This window comes from Galeopterus variegatus, unplaced genomic scaffold (genome assembly GCF_000696425.1).
Source record: "Galeopterus variegatus unplaced genomic scaffold, G_variegatus-3.0.2 Scaffold1543, whole genome shotgun sequence".
In the NCBI taxonomy this organism is placed as follows: Eukaryota; Metazoa; Chordata; class Mammalia; order Dermoptera; family Cynocephalidae; genus Galeopterus; species Galeopterus variegatus.
The window spans coordinates 215436-234245 of NW_007727654.1; the positions used below are offsets into that span (position 1 = coordinate 215436).

At 55.7% G+C, this 18810-nt stretch overlaps 1 protein-coding gene across 1 annotated transcript in view; it reads left to right on the forward strand.

Annotated features, from left to right (window-relative positions):
• Nucleotides 1-14220, forward strand: part of SIN3B (SIN3 transcription regulator family member B) — a 39659-nt gene extending 25439 nt beyond the window's left edge. The window contains exons 8-15 of the mRNA XM_008577574.1: nucleotides 2377-2584; nucleotides 3680-3796; nucleotides 4838-5076; nucleotides 5718-5901; nucleotides 8637-9246; nucleotides 10152-10321; nucleotides 13341-13514; nucleotides 13847-14220. Coding sequence (XP_008575796.1) covers nucleotides 2377-2584; nucleotides 3680-3796; nucleotides 4838-5076; nucleotides 5718-5901; nucleotides 8637-9246; nucleotides 10152-10321; nucleotides 13341-13514; nucleotides 13847-14044 — 1900 coding nt within the window. The 3' untranslated portion in view covers nucleotides 14045-14220. The remainder of the gene's footprint in view (nucleotides 1-2376; nucleotides 2585-3679; nucleotides 3797-4837; nucleotides 5077-5717; nucleotides 5902-8636; nucleotides 9247-10151; nucleotides 10322-13340; nucleotides 13515-13846) is intronic.
• The last annotated feature ends 4590 nt before the right edge of the window (nucleotides 14221-18810 follow it).

Sequence of the window (18810 nt, forward strand, 5' to 3'; positions counted from 1 at the left end):
TTCTCTCAGTTTTTTTTTTTTTTTTTTTTTTTTTGTCTTTTGTCTTTTGTCTTTTTCCGTGTCCGGCAACGGATCGCAACCCTCAGTGTTGCCCCCGTACCGGACCGGGGACCGGCAACGGGATTGCAACCCTCGGTGTCGCTCCCGCGCCTCGCTCAGCCAGTGAGCGGGAACCGGTCTGTATGTGGGATCCGAACCCTCGGGCGGGAGCGCCGCCGCGCTTCCCAAGCGGCGCACTATCCAGTGCGCCACTGGGCCGGCCCGTCTCTCAGTCTTAAATGTGAATCCATGTCATCATTTGTAGCGACAGCATGGTGTTCCCCTACCTGTATGTACCAGATTCTCTTAGTGGGGTCTCTAAGGATGAATGTAACCGGCGTTGACATCACACTCCTTGGGCTGTGATACGGGTGGAGCCGAGATCATCAGAAGGTGTTTCCCTGGTGGTCTCGATAGCATGCACACAGTATGGTGATCCTTTCACTCGGTTTATTTCCCGGGCTGCTAAAGACATGTAAACGCTCTAAAGAACACCCCAGAGCAGGAGGGAATGTCGCTGGCTTTTTGTACGACTTGGAAGTGCCTCTGCTGAGCTCAGAATTCGTGCTCTCTGAGCCTGATTCCTGGCTGGGGTCAGGGCATTGCTGTTGAGGAGGTGGACTGCTGTAGTGGGTAGGGGTCTTCAGGGGACGGAGGCACAGCTGGTGTGCAGCATATGGGCCTGGGGGCACATGGTCGGGCCTGGGTCGGAATCGGGGCTCTGCTTCCAACCAGCAGAGTGAGCACCAGTTTCTTCTTTTGTGAAGTGACCATAACTCCCTCCTGGGCTTGTCGGGATTAAAGGAGAGGAAGGAAGGAATATGAAACTCAAGGTGCTGGGCAAACAGGTGGTGCTCGAACAGGATCACCTATTGCCCTTTTGCCATTCCAGCAGGAGTGAGAGATTTGTGGAGGCAGGGAGGGTGTTGGGGGATGGTCTGTACGGAGAAAAGCCCAGAATGAAGCAGGCCTGCGATCCCTCATCTTGACACGATGCCCAGGTGGCTCAGGAACATTCACCTCCACAAGGCCTTTCCTTGCACGTGTGAGCTTCAGTGTGGTGGGCAACTGAGCACAGCAGTCCAGAGAGCTGCCACCTGCACTTGGTGATGTGCACAGCTGGAGTCAGGGCAGGTCGGGTTAAGTGTTCCCTTCAGAGTAGTCATGATTCACGTTTTTCCCAGCAGTAACCTCAGGCATCCTCTACACTGTTTTTGTTGATATCTTTCCTTCCTACGTTTCTGTTTGCTTGTGGGTTTTCCTCATGAGCAGAGTTGGTGTGGGGTCCTTGCAGGTGGGGCTCAGCGGACGGCCATATCACCGAGGGGGGCGTAGTTACCGAGGGAGCTGCTTGGCTAGGTCACGGCAGGATCACCGCACCAGCAGTCAAGTAACTACACCCTTTCTGGTAGGATTTGATACTGCTTTAAACAGAAATCCAGGTGACATTGGGGGTCAGTTATATTAAAATAGCCCTGTTGATAAGCATGGTCGTTACATCATGAGAATGAGTCCACAGAGGGGCTGACAGGGAGGAGTCTTCCTCATGAGGGAGGAAGACCCTGGATCGTCACTTGGCAGACTTGACCTGCAAAGAGTCAGATGGTTTGTGTGGAAATTACTCACCTCTGCTCTTGTGCAAAAGCAGCCATGGGCAGCGTGTAATGAATGGATGTGACTGTGTACCAATAAAACTTTATTTACAAAAACAGGCGGGCAGATAGGCCATAGTTTGCCAACCCCTGGCCGAATGCTCTGCCCCTTCCAGTCAAGGGACGTCACTGATCCCAAGCTCCAGCTGCCACAGTCTGGAGCCCCAGCTTCTGCCTTTTAGGTCATCTTTTCAGTGTCTCAAAGTCTTCCTGCTAGTGCTGGGGGTCAGTAGCTGCAGGAAGGGGCCTGACTGGTGACGGGTGGGAGACAGATTCACTCATGATGACTTTATCCAAATTCAATGCTCCGTTCCACCTCTCAGCCCCCTCCCTGACATTGAACTCTGGTTATCCGGGCCAGCCCGGTGGCGCACTGCTACAGTGCGCCGCTTGGGAGCGCGGCGACGCTCCCGAGGGTTCGGATCCTACATACAGACCGGTTCCCGCTCACTGGCTGAGCGAGGTGCGGGCGCAACACCGAGGGTTGCGATCCCGTTGCTGGTCCCGGTCCGGTACACCGAGGGTTGCGATCCGTTGCCGGACACGAAAAAAGACAAAAAAAAAAAAAAAAAGAATTCTGGTTATCCGTAACTGTGGGCGTCCACATAAAGCCATCCTGAAATCTCTCGATCCTTCTCAGAAGGCCCCAGGGATGCTGGCTTACCATTTCTCTTTATCTTTGAAGAAAATTTCCAGAACTCTTTGCACAGTTCAAATCCTTCCTGGGGGTGAAAGAGCTATCGTTTGCACCACCCATGAGCGACAGATCCGGGGACGGAATAAGCCGGGAAATCGACTACGCATCCTGCAAGCGCATCGGCTCCAGCTACCGGGCACTCCCCAAGACCTACCAGCAGCCCAAGTGCAGTGGGAGGACGGCCATCTGCAAGGAGGTAGCGCTCCCTGGGCTCGCGTGCTGGCACATGTGGCACCCCCCCACACACACACACACACATACACACCTGGTGCCCCATGTTACAGCTGGAAGACTGAGTGCTCAGCCCCGGAATGTTAGATAATAGCTGGTGCCAGGATGTGGCCAAACGCACACAGCCTGAGCAGGGATGTCAGCTTCAGACCCTCCTGGGAGGTCTGGCAGACAGCACACGTTGACTGTGGAGACCAGCTCACTCCTCCGTCGTTAGACTGAAGTTTATTGCTCTGTGATCCTGTTCCGTCCCAGTTTTGCTGACCTCAGTGTGTTTCTGTTTAGGTTGCCCATAGGACATGTACTCATTCATGGACAGACAGTTGCTCATGTCCAGAATTCAAGAGAACCTGCTAGATTTTAGGGGTCAGCAGCTATGGCCCAGGGGCCCTGGCCTGCTGCCTGTGTTTGTGGGTACAGTTTTATCAGCACACAGCCATATCCTTTTGTTTTCATGCTGCCTGTGGCTGCTTTCTCCCCACAAAGGCAGAGCTGAGTATTCCTCCCAGATGGCCTGCAAAACCTGAGATATTTGTCATCCGGCCCTTTATAGAAAAAGCCTGCAGACCCCTGGAATATAGTCAGCCCTCCACGTCTGTGGGTTTTCCTCATCCACAGATTCAACCAACCATGGATCAAAAATAGTAAAAATAAATAAAACAATTTAAAAAACTTCAAATGGAAAAATACAGTCTAACAATTATTTATGTATTATTTACATTGTGTTAGGTACTATGAGTAATCTAGAGATGATTTAAAATATACAGGAGGGTGTGTGTAGATTATATGCAAATACTATGCCGTTTTACATTGGGGACTGGAACATCCAAGGATTTTGGTATCCATGGGCGAGGGGGTGTTCCTAGAACCAATCCCCCGGGACACCGAAGGGGACTGTAGTATAATGTGTTCACTTGACCAAAGTCCTGTCCCACTAAATTTTACTATTTGTATGATAAGGTAGTTGCCTGTAACATGATCAGAATGATATTACTTATCTTTGTGTCTTCTATGCTACTGGCTTCTGCCACGCCGGTCACGGCGTTTCCTCTTGGTGCAGGTCCTGAATGACACCTGGGTCTCCTTCCCCTCCTGGTCAGAAGACTCCACCTTTGTCAGCTCCAAGAAGACGCCCTACGAGGAGCAGCTGCACCGCTGTGAGGACGAGCGTTTTGAGGTGCGCGTGCCAGCACTGCTAAGCCTTCCTCAGCTGTATGGTCGTGGCTGGGGTGGTGGGGAGGCACAGGCAGGCTGTGACCTCCCCTGGATGTGAGTCTGTCCACCACCATGGGGATATACCCTGATTTTCCTTCACCTCCCGTCTATTTGCAGGAATGGGGATTCTAGCACTTTCCAGCAGGGAGTTCCTGAAAGGGTTCTGTTTCCATCAGTCCGGGGTTGGCTGCAGGATAGCACCTTTTTTTTCTTCCATTTAAAATGTTTTTAGGGCTGGATGGTTAGCTCACTTGGGAGAATGTGGTACTGGTAACGCCAAGGTCAAGGGTTTGGATCATTAAAATTAATTTTTTCCATTGAAATTTTTATTGAGATTGTGGTAGAGTCACATGCAGCATAAGATATAACATGAAGAGGTCCTGGGTCCCCTTCCCCACCCTCCCCCAGAGGTACCATCTCTTGTAAAGCTCTGGCATAGTGTCACAGCCAGGGTACTGACAGCGAAACAATCCACCAGTCTTACTCAGCTCTCCCCAGGTGTGCTGATACTTGCGTGTGTGTACGTATGTGCGTGTGTGTGTCATTCTGTCCAGTTCTCTCGCCTTTGCAGCTTTGCATACCCACTGACACAGTCAAGGTCCCTCACTGCCCCGATTTACAGCTGTACCCACCTCTGTCCCATCATCACCCTGCCCCTAACCCCTGGCAATGCCTGGCCCATCCTCCTCTGTCACTTTGTCATTTCAAGGTCACATCAGTGGGATTGCACAGTATGTAACCTTCTGGGATGGATTTCCCCCCTCCGGCATGGTGCCCTAGAGTGTCACTGGGGACTGTGTCACCGAGCATAATGGTGTTTTTGATGCCATGCAGGAGGGTCAGTCTTGGGGAACATTTCTCTCTCCAAATGGCACCACTGTTCTGGCTGATGGATGCTCATGCCATGGTGGGCAGCCCCAGGGTCTCAACTGTGGCACCATCTCGGGACCTGGGGCCCCTGCACCCCCTGACGACTGACCCCTTTCCACCTTCCTTTCCATAGTTAGATGTCGTCCTGGAGACCAACCTGGCCACCATCCGGGTGCTGGAAAGCGTGCAGAAGAAACTCTCACGCATGGCACCCGAAGACCAGGAGAAGTTCCGGCTGGATGACTCCCTGGGGGGCACGTCGGAAGTTATCCAGCGGCGCGCCATCCACCGCATCTACGGCGACAAGGCCCCAGAGATCATTGAGAGCCTCAAGAAAAACCCCGTCACTGCTGTCCCAGTCGTCCTGAAAAGGTCTCCTCTGGCGGCGGCCATTCCACCCTGCCGTAGGGAGCCCTCAGGGAGCTCATTAATGCTGTTTGTCCACAGGTCTTGTTGGGAGTGGGGGGTCCCTGGCGTGTTTTCTGTCTTCCCTCATCTCCCTGCTACACTCCTGAGAGGAGAGCACTGTGAACGTTTGTCTGTGTCCTTCTAGGACTCTCTGCCATGCACACAATCACACCCGGACATGTAAAGAGCTACTCTGAGACACAAATGGGACTGGTCTGTACTGTAGCTTGCTTTTCACCTAATAGCACATCTCAGGGACTTACTGTACTAGCAAACAGGTATTTGTTAAGTGGCTCCCGTCGCACAGGCGGCATGCTTGGCCCTGGGTTGCCGAGTTGAGGGAGGCAGGCGTGGTCACTTCTCTTGCAGGGCTCACATTCCAATGAGGGAGCCCGGGGTGTGCTTGGGACCTGGGGGGGTCCTTTCACCTTCCCTCTTTGACTCAGCACAGAGCCTGCTGCATAGACTACACGGGGAGCTGGCCGGCCTGAGTTTTGGCCATCCGTGGTCCAGTCCGGGAAGCAGACAGGCTTGCCCTGTGCAGGGCTGCTTCAGGGCGGGTGCCCTGGGTTGTCCCTGGCACTGAGCCCCTCCCACCCCTACAGGCTGAAAGCCAAGGAGGAGGAGTGGCGGGAGGCCCAGCAGGGCTTCAACAAGATCTGGCGGGAGCAGTATGAGAAGGCGTACCTCAAGTCCCTCGACCACCAGGCCGTGAACTTCAAGCAGAATGACACCAAGGCCCTGCGCTCTAAGAGTCTGCTCAATGAGATCGAGAGCGTCTATGATGAGGTGAGGTGTCCCCGCCTAAGGTTAGGGCTGACTAGGTAGGTCCTGGTGCCCGCAGGCAGGTTGCTGGGTCTCCATGTGTCTGCTTCACTGGTGGTTAGGCGGGGTTGCTGGCATTGCGCTTGCAGGGCTGTGTTTGGGTGAGGGTTAATGTTCCTTTGGCACCCAGCCTGGTCTGGCCCAGCAAGAGGATCTGTGACTCTGCTGTTGTCAGGAAAGGTTTCTCCTTCCCTCCCCATGGGAGTGGCTGGACTCTGGCTTAGGTGACCAGTTACAGCAGGTTTCGTCTCTTATCACTGACTATGACCGTGCCAGGCACTGTCAGTGCCCTCACAAGGAATAGCTCATCTGACCTTGCTCACAAACCTTCCTATGCAGTTCCATTATTCTCCTGATTTTACCATTGGAGAAACTGAGGCACAAGAGGTTGCCCCTGGCCAAGGCAGTTCTCAGGAGACCAGGGTTCGGGGTCGTCGGATCTGTCTGACCCTGGGGCTCTGCCTCCCGCCGGGTAGTCTCGGCAGGTTTGGTCTGCTCAGGTTCATGTTCTGAACTACAGAATGGAGGTGAGCTGGGCCTTTCCAGAAACATGCGTGGGAGTTCCCCATGTGCAGGAGCCTGAGGTGGGAAGCTTGGCAGGAAGGTGACGGCCGTTGGACACGGAAGCAGCCAGTTGTCGGGGAGGGCGGCCAGAGCTCCAAGGAGGTGCCAGGGAGGGGACACTGCTCCCTGGATGGTGGGCACCAAGGGAGCTGCATCTTCAGCTGAGTGCCCACCTGCTCCTCTCCTGTATTCCTCACCTAACTTTGCGCAGTGAGCAGTTGTACCTCTTCTCACGGTCAGAAGTCAAGGGCAGAGGAGCCAGGCTGCTGGCCTGAGGCCTCCCAGCTTGTGGGTGACACACAGCCCGGCAGGCTGTCTCCACCCAGAACTTGGGTGACTCTGGAGACTGTCCAGGGTGCCAGCCCCAGAGGCTCCTCCATCCTCCAGCCTCCCTCCCCTTGGGCTGCCCTCACCCTGCAGGGGCCCACCCCACGGCCAGTCTGCCTTCCTCACTCCAGTCTTTGGGTGCCCAAGACTCCCTGTGAGGTTGGTGGTATCTGCAAAGTAGAGGAGGATGATGTGGTCCTCGAGACCCACCCTTGTTGCTACTGAGTTCCCCAGCTCCTTTCCTGGCTGTGGGGGGCTCAGGCGCACAGTTGGCCCACACAGCCTGGCAGGTCCCTCCTTCCACCATGGAGACAGCAAAGCACGGTGTGGATCACAGACATTGGACCTAATTCCAAAGAGGACTCTAAAAGACTCTGGAGGGTGTTTGTGGCATAAATGAAACAGGGACCTAGGCTGCAGTCGGAAAGCTGCCCTGCAGGTGAGGAGAAAGGAAATCTCGGGCTTCTGGGGAAAATCACATCTAACAAAGGAGTGCAACATTTGATGAGAAGAAACATGACTTAATATGCCCCAGAAAGCTGAGGCCCTGGCTGGGGGCCAGCATGGCAGCCCCTTTCATTCAGCAGATGTTGGAGGTGCCCCTCGGTGCGCCACCTAGGCTGGTGGCTGAGAGCTTGAGGAAGACCTGGCGCTACTCTCAGGAGCTCCCCGCCTGCAGGGACAGCGTCCACTTTCGCCTTCCCCAAGAGCCTGGTGCCACCCAGAGAGGCACTGAGTCTGGGACAGACTGTTGGGGGTAGGGCTGGAGGAAATAGTGATTATCATTGGGTTTGGGGGAACAAGGGTCATTATCTGGAGATAAAGACCCAGGAGAGGGGTGAGCCTGGGGACAAGGTTTTCTGGGGAGAAAGCACAGATGAGCATGTCCAAAGGCGTCACGCACAGTGTGAGGCCACTCGGCACCGCAAAGCATTGCGGGGAGGAGCATGGGGTGCCTGAGGGGCTGCAGGGTGGGGCCAGGGTCTTCTGAGTGCCAGGAAGAACCTGGAGGGACTTAGGCAGGGTGACCAAGCTCCTGTTGGCCACATCACCCTGGACCCTGGGAGGAGAGTGGTTGGAGTGGGCTGGTGAACGGGTATGGGCAGGTGGGAGGCCTGGGCTGGTGACATGCTGGCAGGGACCCTGGAAGGCTGGAGTTGGGTGGGGAGTGGACAGAGGTGGGGGCTGTGGGAGCTTGTGGTGATGGACTTGTACAGAGGGCCAAGGGAGGGGAGGGCTTTAGGTGTTAACAGTCGCAGGCCTTCTGGGGTGCAGTTGAGCACCCGTGAATGAAAGATGCTGTGTGTCCCCCTGACCCCAGCAGAGCTTGGTCTGGGCAGCCCCGGGTCAGCTGACATCAGGGGCCTGGGGGCGCTGTTCTCCCCGTTTCCCCTGGCCTCTAGGCACTGCCATTGGTGGTGGGAGGTTGGCTTCATGGGAGGCTTCCCCGTGGAGAGCCACGGGCCCCGTTCTGGTCCCAGAACTGGGCTGAACCCCAGACCTAAGAGTGACAGTGTTAGGAACCCTTGCAGCCCTTGGCCCCCCATCTTGGATTCTCCCAGCTCTGCCATCTGGGGTCCTGTGACTTGTGTCTGCCTAGCTTTTAGGTAGGGGACTGGGAATAAGGGGGCCATACAAGAGGTTGAGGCAAACAATCCATGTCCCCCAGACCCTGCTGTATCACCAACAGTAGTTGCCCCTTGCTGGGCAGTGCACGTCTGCACTGGTGGCCTGGCAGTTTGGGGACGGGTGAGGGTCCTCTTGGCGCTGGGTTGTTTCCACCTAAAGCTGCCGCGTCCTCCCCACAGCACCAGGAGCAGCACTCGGAGGGCCGGAGCGCGCCCTCCAGTGAGCCACACCTGATCTTCGTGTATGAGGACCGGCAGATCCTGGAGGATGCGGCAGCCCTGGTCAGCTACTATGTGAAGCGGCAGCCAGCCATCCAGAAGGAGGACCAGGGCACCATCCACCAGCTGTTGCACCAGTTCGTGCCCAGCCTCTTCTTCTCCCAGCACCTGGACCTGGGGGCGTCCGAGGAGTCAGCTGACGAGGACCGGGACAGCCCCCAGGGGCAGAGCGTGGACCCTGGCGAGCGCAAGAAGCCAACACCGGGGCCACAGAGCAGCCCCCCGGAAGAGAAGGGGCCCTTCGGGGACACACCAGCCACCGAGCAGCCACCGCCACCGCCGGCACACAAGCCCCTGGACGATGTCTACAGCCTCTTCTTTGCCAACAACAATTGGTACTTCTTCCTGCGTCTGCACCAGACCCTGTGCTCGAGGCTCCTGAAGATCTACCGCCAGGCGCAGAAGCAGCTCCTGGAGTACCGGACCGAGAAGGAGAGGGAGAGGCTGCTCTGCGAGGGCCGCAGGGAAAAGGGCAGTGACCCCGCCATGGAGCTGCGACTCAAGCAGCCGAGTAAGGCTCCCACCGCAGCGCCCGGGGCTTGGGGTCAGAGCTTGTGACCAGAAATGTCCTGTTGCATTACTTTCTGACTTTTCGTTATCTAAATTTGGGGTTTTTTCTGGATTTGGGAATATTTGCATTGTTCTTACTGGCTGAGCAGCCCTAATCCAAAAATCTGAAGTGCCCCAGTGAGCGTTACCATTGAGTGTCATGTTGGTGCTTAAAAAGTTTCAGAGGGGCCGGCCCCGTGGCGCACTCGGGAGAGTGCAGCACTGGGAGCACAGCAGCGCTCCCGCCGTGGGTTCAGATCCTATATAGGAATGGCCGGCGCGCTCACTGGCTGAGCGCAGTGCGGGCAACACCACACCAAGGGTTGCAATCCTCTTACCGGTCACAGAAAAGACAAAAAAAAAAAAACAAAGTTTCAGAGTTTGCAGCTTTTCGGATTTTGGACTTTTGGAGTAGGGATGCTCAATCTGTAATTATGTTATTTCAGATGGGAAATTGCAGATGGGAAGTTGCCCACAGAGTACAGAGGTTCCCCTGTGCCCTTATCAGTGGTGGTGGCTCCTGCTGTAGGTGTAACACCCTGTCAGGACCAGGGAGCCGGCATTACCCGATGCTGCCAGCACAGCTGTTTCTCAGCAGCCTTCCCTGGGCACGTAAAGCCACCATGGTCGAGCTCTGTGTTACTCTTATTGCCATCCCTGGTCATTTGGCCAAGCCACGTGTGTAGATTAGGTTGCCTCAATGGAGGGTGGCAGTGAACGCTGGCTGCTTGTGTTCCCTGGCCATTCCGGATTCATCCGGTGCTGGCCGTGTGCATGTCAGGTCCTCAGTGAAGGCCCTGCAGGGGGGTTTCTTGGGGCTCTGCGGTGTTGCGGCTGGGCTCGTGTGGATTCTCTCCGTCCTCCCAGGTGAGGTGGAGCTGGAGGAGTATTACCCGGCCTTCCTGGACATGGTGCGGAGCCTGCTAGAAGGGAGCATTGACCCCACGCAGTACGAGGACACGCTGCGCGAGATGTTCACTATCCACGCCTACATAGGCTTCACCATGGACAAGCTGGTGCAGAACATCGCGCGGCAGGTGAGCGGGGCCTCGGCTGGACTTGTCTGTCCCACAGGCCTTTGGAAACCAGCCCTTTCTTTACTCATGTCTGGGAGTGGGGTCCCTTGGTGGGCACAGCAGACCTTCCCTGTTGTTTTTTAATTGAGGTGAAAGTCCCATAACATAGAATCCACCGTTTTGAAGTGAACAATTCCATCCCGTTTAGCATATTCATGATGTTGTGCAACTACCACCTCTGTCTAGTTTCAGAACATTCTCATCACCCCAGAGGAAAGCCTATCAGCAGTCATTCCCCATCCCCCTCCTCCAGCCTTGGCAACCACTGATCTGCTCTCTGTCCCTATGGCTTTGCCTGTTCTGGACATGTCGTGTTAATGGAGTCACACCTGATGTGGCCTTTGGTGTCTGGCTTCCTTCACTCAGCAGCATATTGTCTAGGTTCATATGAACCCCCGTTCAGCACGGATCAGGACTTCTTCACTCCTTTTCGTGGCCAATTACTATTCCATTGTGTGGATAGCCATGTTCTTGTTCACCCATGCATCTGCTGGTGACGTTTAGTGTTGCTGACTTGCAGAGGTGGTTGAAGTGCTGCTGTGACCATTGCATATGACTTTGAGTCCCTGTTGACAAACCTTCCTTGAGGGTAAATTGACAGCATGTAAAGAACCTTAGCCCACTTCTCCTTGGGGTAAGGGTGGTCAGTGTTGTTCATAAGCCTTGGTGATAGGAGGAGCCGGAAGCTGGCCACAGCCGGATGGCAGCAAGAGGAGATTGGTCACATAAGTATCAACAGCAAAAGCCCCAGATGAGTGGGTTGTGGTCCCAGGATGTGGGTCCAGCTTGGTTGCTACTGGAATTATAGTTCACCATGACTTTTGTTTCCTGATTATCAAGTAAGGCTGTTCCTTGCAAAGCTGAAAAGAAGCTGGGGAAAAAAAAAGTGTCATTACTCTCCTACCCAGAAGTTGTTATGAGAAACATTTCAGGAAAGGCATTTCCTCCCAGGTTTAAAGATCTCTTATTGAAGTAGAGCACACGTATAAAAGGGTGCCCAGATCCGAAGCAGGCGGCTCAGTGGGTTTCCACAAAAGGAACATCATGACCCGCACTCCGAGTCCCCTCCCAGTGCCCTGCCCCCCCAGGCACCCACACCTAGATTTCTATGCTGTGGTAGCTTCCTGGTTCTGAGCCACGTGTAAATGGCAGAACACGGTGTCTGGCTGCGTTATTCACTCTGACTCCTCTGTGTCAAGATGCTCCTGGCTCCATCGTCTTCATGCCTGCCGAAGATTCCAAGAACAGACCTACTTTTTGTCTCTGTGGATTTGTCCACTGTCTTCCCAAGGATGGAGGTGGGATGGTGTCCCTGTGGGCTGTTAGGAGCAGCGTTGTGAGTCCCCTCATGGACTTCTGTGCGCATCTCTGCTGCTGCTCCCCAGGGTGGGGCGCAGGCAGCTGTGTCCAGCCTTGATGGAAGCTTCTGGGTTCCTGGCTTGCTCCCACCGATGGCAGGCGAGGCTGCGCTGTCTCCTCTCCGTGTTGGCGGGGTGTCATTGGGCCTCACGCTGCATTTTCTTGGTGGCTCATGAGGTTGAGGCCTTGTCCCTTTGTGGCTGTTTGGGTGTCCTTGCTTTTGTGGAGCCTGTATGTCCCTGCGTCTCTTGAGTCTGCCTGTTCCCATTGGTGACTGGGAGGCTTTGTGTCTTTGGCAACAAGGTCATATCAAGGCCAAGAGCTGAGTCATGACACCTTCACTGCTTTGTCTCCAGCTACCTCCACTTTCCCTCTGTTTGCCAGGAACGCATCTCCATCCCTCCCCCTGTCCATTGGCAGTAGTAACCACTCTGGCCACGTGATGGAGACACTGGCACAGAGCAACCTGGAGAGAGGACTCTAGGGCTCTGCTCACAGCAGCAACATAGGCGACACCAGGAGCTGAGCACTGTGCTCCTGGGGGGGGCATCCCCAATGAACACAGCTCCAGGGACAGCAGCCTCTTTTGTAGCACCAGGTGTTTGGGCCAGATCAGGCACTTTGTTTTAATGCTTTAAAAATAAAATCTCCCTTTCCACTAACATATTTCCTAGAACCTGTTAAAAAGAAAAACAAAAAAAGCAACCAAAGTGGAGCTGTTTAGGTGGAGTCAGAGTCGGGGCCTCTCTCTGCCTTGCAGTGGCTACACCAAACCCCATCAGCCACCCCTGGGCCAGGACCCACCATGGTCCCGTTCACACTGACATTTGTCATCTGGCAAGATCTGTCTGAACTTTTTTGTTTTTTTTGTTTTGTTCTGTTTACCTCAGTTTTTTAAAGTTAGCGTTTCTGTTTTTTAGTAGTAGCAGCCAGTATTTATTGGGTACTTGCTGTGTGTCAGGCATCACAAGACCAGTGCATGTCCAGATGTCACATATTTGTTCCACAAAGTGACACTTGGGGAAGACGCTTGTAGTAGCCCCCAAGGTGTGTGTTCACCTGTGTAGGGCCCGTGTATGGCGGAGGCCTAACTCACCCAGGCCCCTGCTGTGTCCATTGCTTCCTTCTTTGTGAACGTAAGGATAAAAGGGATTCAGGTGTGTTTACAGCTGAACATCTAGGGAGAAACAGCCACCTGCAGTCACACCACTTTTAGATGATTACTATTCTTATTTGCACATTTCTTCCATGTCTTTTCTGTGTTTCTCATACACAGGGTTTGCTGGTGTGTCCTGGTTCAGTGTAGTCCTGTGTGATCTGGTTTTAGTCTGGATTTGGTCTGGTCTGGCTTGGTGTGTTCTAGTTGTAGCCTGGTCTGGTCTGCCTTGGTCTGGTTGGGTTCTGGTCTGCTCTGGGTCTGGTCTGGTCTGGTCTTGGCCTGGTCCACACACAGCACTGTGGTCACACTGTGCAGCCCGTCAGGACCCTGATCTTCATCCCCATATCATGGACTTCTCCATAGTGACATGTTTCTGGCCTTTGCCAACTTCCTCTTTGGATGAGGCAGGGGCTCTGGCAGGAGATGGGGTGGTGGCACCCACCTGCTCTCCCTCCCCACCAGCTGCACCACCTGGTGAGCGATGACGTCTGCCTGAAGGTGGTGGAGCTCTATCTGAATGAGAAGAAGCGCGGGGCCGCTGGTGGCAACCTGTCCTCCCGCTGTGTCCGTGCTGCCAGGGAGACCAGCTACCAGTGGAAGGCCGAGCGGCGCATGGCTGACGAGAACTGCTTCAAGGTGCGAGGCGGGCATCTTGGCCATGCACTGGACTGGGGAGGGGGGTGGTGGGGTGATGGGCTGGGGGTGACGGTGTGGCCACTTGTGCTTGGCTCTGGAGTGGGCCTGGGCTGCACTCTGCTCGGCTTCTCGGTGGCCCAGGATGCCACGTGCTTTATTTACTGAGCCTCGAGACCTCAGCAGGCCACTGCAGAACCTGTGAGGTCCCTCAGTCCTGCAAGGAAGCATCCAGGCCTTGCAGGATGGCAAAGGCAGGTTGCTGCTGTCCTTGTGAACTTGTCCTTTGCCAGCCCAGGCTGTTCCAGCTGTCAGTCTCCTCCCCCCTTCCCCAGGTGATGTTTCTCCAGCGCAAAGGGCAGGTGATCATGACCATCGAGCTCCTGGATACCGAGGAGGCCCAGACAGAAGACCCTGTGGAGGTCCAGGTGAGGAACTCAGCCCTGCAGCCCACGCTGTGTGCATGCCACAGGCAGTGGCTCCCACTGCGAGAGCCCCATGGACAAGCCAGCCAAGCACAGACCATGCTGTGAAGTTGCACTCTCTAGGAGGGGAGTCACCTCCCTCCCCATACCAGATGACTCCTCAGGAGCCAGCAGGGTGTGTCCCAGGGCAGGAGGCAGGATGAGAGCCAGGCCACCTTCCCCTGGGCCCTGGCTCCCTCTCCAGGGCATCCCCTCCGTGTGTGATCCCTGCACTCCCAGTGTCTCCACTCTGGGCTGGGGTGCTGATCCCTTATCACCAGGAGACTATCCACATGGCCCAGGCTCCAAGTCACACATTCTGCTGGTGCAGAGGTTTCCACACCCAGGTGACAGTTAAACACAGACTCGCAGGTGTCCCCAGGGCAGGCACAAAGACACCTGGGGATCCTTGACTGACCCTCATGACCCCCCTTCCTTCCTTCCGTCTGCAGCTCATGTGTGTCTTTCCCTCCCCATCACCTGCGGCAGGTCCAGTTGTGTGTGTTTACTAGCTTGGTGACTATATTCATTCCCTGGGGTGCCACAACAAATGGCCACAAACCAGTTGGCTTCAAATAATAGGAGGCCAGAAGTACCAAATCAAGATGTTGATGGGGCCATACTTCCTCTGTATTAGTCCATTTTTGTTGCCATAACAGAATACCTGGAACTGGGTGAGTTATAAAGAAAAACAACATTTATTGCTTACAGTTTCTTAGGCTGAGAAGTCCAAAGTCCAGGGAACACAGCTGGTGAGGGTCTTGGTGGTGGCGACATGAACTAGGGGTCTCATATTGCAAGACGGTGGAAGCAGAGAGAGCAAGAGAGAGAGGCAGACTCTCTTCTCTCTCCTTTTGAAGCCCTCAGAACCACGCCCCTGACCACCATTATTAATCCATTCACTGCTGCACAGTCCTATGATCCAATCATCTCTTCAAGGCTCCACCTTTCAATCACTGTAATAGGATTTCCCACCCTCTTAACAGTTGCAGTGGGGGCTAAGTTTCTAATACATAAAACTTGGGGGACACAGTTCAAGTTTCAGTGAGTTTTGGGGGGACATAATCCAGTCCACTACACCCTCTAAAGCCTCTAGGGGAGGATCCTTTCTGGCCTACAGCTTCTGGGGCTCCAGGAGTTCCTGTGCTTGTGGCCGCATCACTCCAATGCCTGCCTGTCTCTGTGTGGCCATCTCGCTGTGCATGTGTGTTTTCCTTTCTCTCACAAGGACACCAGTCATTGGATTTAGGGCCCACCCTACTGCATGATGACCTCATCTTAACTAATCACATCTGCAAAGACTCTATTTCCAAATAAGGTCACTTTTATACATACCAGAGGTTAGGACTTGGACATGTCTATCTGGGGGACAGCATTGATCCCATAGCAGCGATCAGCTCAGTCCAACTTCCCCGAGACATTCAGGTCTCAGCACCAAAAATCCCCATGTGCTGAGAGCACCATCAGTCCAGGACAAACCAGGGTGGTTGGTCTCTCTATGTGTTCAGCTCTCCTTGGAGCCAGTCTATAGACAAATAAGTAAAATATACATCGAAAATATGAGTTCTGCTGCTGCCTTTTTGTCTTTAACTGAAGTGCCTGGGATCTGTGAAGCAGGAGCTAGAACAGCGTGTCTGCGCAGGAGCTTTCTATTTGGGAAAGCCAAAAGGTGGCCTTATGTCTGGGGTGCCAGCCACTGGGTGCAAGCCTAGTGAGCCCCAAGCCCCCTACGACAGCCAGGGCTCCCCCTGCCGCCTACCCCCTCACAGCCTCCCCCATCTCCCTCCCCGCCCAGGACTCTCGGGCCACAGGACTCCCCACACAGGAAACACTTTCAAAAGCAAATGGGCCGGCCCGGTGGCGCACTGCGCTTGTGCGCCGCTTGGGAAGCGCGGCGGCGCTCCCGTCGAGGGTTCGGATCCCACATACAGACCGGTTCCCGCTCACTGGCTGAGCGAGGCGCGGGGGCAACACCGAGGGTTGCGATCCCGTTTTCTAGAAGTTTCCAGGAAATGTGGTCTTATTTAGCTTGAGTCTGGGTGGTGAGCAGATGAAAGGGACACTGCAGGCCATGCCAACGCCCCCCCAAGCCTGGAACCCACCCTCTGTGTGAGGAGGCCCCATCCCCTGGGAAACCCTGTGTGAAGTTATCACGTGACAAACAGTAGTCATTACCCAGCCTGGGTGTATCCATCTAAGCATGAAGTGCTGATTCCATGAGTGTCTGGACTGTGGCCTGGCTGTGCATATCCCGCCGTAGCTGGATTTGGTGGATTCCATCACAGATCAGGATCCTCAGCAGTTGCTTCCTTGCTCATGCTTTGGGGGTGGGGGCACAAATCTCCCAGGAGCTCCTGAGCTCTGGTTGTGGGGGAGTCACCGGCCGTGTCTCTCCCACCTGCAGCACCTGGCTCGGTACGTGGAGCAGTACGTGGGGACGGAGGGCGCATCCAGCTCACCCACTGAGGGCTTCCTCCTGAAACCCGTGTTCCTGCAGAGGTGAGAGGACCCCCTCAGCTCAGGCAGGGCTCCTTATGTAGTGCCCCCCACTGCCAAGTTGACCATCATTGAGGCTGGACAACTGTTGTGTTCTCCATCTGGGAGCAGTTACTGCACACCTGATGAGTACTGAGGAGTGGCCCTGCCCTCTTGAGGCTCTGGAGTGAGCAGTCGTCCCAGGATGGGGCAGCATGAAGGGGGGCCCCAGGACAGAGGCCCCTCCCCGTTGTGGGGCTCCCCCCAAACCGCCAGGGGGTAGAGGGGCCAGCCAAGACCCCAGGGGGAGTGGATGGTAGTGTGAGCACCTGGCCCTGGGCTTCCATGGCCTGGAGGGAGAAGCTCCTGGAATTGGCAGGAGGAGCCAGAGGTGGGCGGGCCAAAGCCCCAAGTACCTGAGGCTGGGTTGGGCTGGCAGTGTCGGGTATTCAGAGTCGGGTGGCGGTTCTCGTTGCTGCAGTTGGCGTCCCCCTGCCCTGGGAGGTTGCCCATCTTGCGATGTTCACGGGCCACAGGGTTTCCTAGTCTTCAGACTCTGCTTCCTCTTGGGCCTTTGACACTGGAGGCGGAGAGCCAGTGCCCACTGCCTCCTCTTGCCCCCAGAAACCTCAAGAGGCTCCGCCGCCGGCAGTGTGCGCAGGCGCGGGCCCTGCGCGGCGAGGCCAGGAGCTCCTGGAAGCGGCTCGTCGGTGTAGAGAGTGCCTGCGACGTGGACTGCCGCTTCAAGCTTGGCACCCACAAGATGGTGTTCGTCGTCAACTCCGAGGACTGCGTGTACCGCCGCGGGGCCCTCTGCCGGGCCAAGCAGGTGCCAGCCCCTGCCACATCCTAGGGGGCCTGGGCTGCCTTGACTCCCCTCAGCTGGAGTCCTGGGGACCCTGGGTTCAGCCCTCACCGTCCAGGGGGTGCCTGAACTCCACTGATGCCTCAACCTCCCAACCACCCCCTGCAGGTGCAGCCCCTGGTGCTGCTGCGCCACCACCAGCACTTCGAGGAGTGGCACGGCCGCTGGCTGGAGGACAATGTGACGGTGGAGGCAGCCAGCCTGGTGCAGGACTGGCTGATGGGCGAGGAGGACGAGGACATGGTGCCCTGCAAGACGCTCTGCGAGACAGCGCACGTGCACGGCCTGCCTGTCACCCGCTACCGCGTACAGTACAGTCGCCGCCCTGCTTCGCCCTGATGGGCACAGAGCTCCCATGTGCCCTCGGCCTCTGCGGGGTGCTTTCATGAATGACCTGGGGGAGCTTCTGCCACCTGCCCTGCTGCTGCGGGACAATGCACTCCAGAGCAGGACACCACCTGCCACTTGGCCCCTCGGCTTCATGGGGCCCATCCTGTGCCAAACCCAAACCCCTGGGGGGGCTCAGCCCCCACTTCAAGAGGGGGGATGGGCGCGCCGGCCAGGGAACAAGTGAGCACGACTACACACCTGCCCGGCCACATGCGCCTCTCTGCCGAGTTCCCAGGTGGGTGGCACCGCAGGTCCTCATGTTCCTACAGTGTCTTGGAAAAGTCACAGGTAATGACACATAAGGTGTGCACTTGGGAGGGGGTTGGCAACCAAGAGACCCTGATGGGGAAGGAGATGGACCCTGGGTGGACCTGCTTGAAAAGCAAGTCCTTTCTGAGCATTCTGAGAGCTGCTGGAAACGTCCTCTGAAGGTTTGGGCATCTTGGTCACTTCAAAAGTGAGGAGAGCCCTTCAGGCACACCCTTGGGATCCCACCTTGACATCCAGACCTGGAGCAGGCGGATGGTGACTTGGAAGACCCCACTGTGCATAAAAGAGATGCCAAACCCCATGTCGATGTGGCAGCCAGACTCTGGGCCCGGGGGAATTGGCCCACGTTCCTGCTGAGCTCATGTGGCCCACCCTGGGAAGGCCGATGGGTGTGGTCGTGTGCCCTAGGCGGATGTTCTACAAATACATATGTAGCACACACACATATTTATTCCTTTGCGCTCTCTTAGTGGTTGTACTTTCTGCAGCAGCCAGTCCCGCAGCTTCTTGGGGCAGAGATGTCCTCATGGAACAGGGCGAGCCCACCCTGACACCGCTGTTCCTACAAAGCCCCCACCCGAGCTGCACAGCACCTACCTACCCTGAGACCCACGTGGGGCCAGCCCAACTGCTCCATGGATCGTTTTTTTCCCTTTGTGAGGGGCTGAGGTGACTGTTCCTCAGAGGCATCCATGGCTTTTTGTGCCAAGAATCCCACACAGTTGGGGCTGGAGACCAGCTCTTTAAACCTCTTCCCCCACAAGATCCTCTGGCAGCCTCTCACCTAGAGCCGGCCCCACAAACAGGTGGAACCCGAACAACCCTTGTGCTGGAT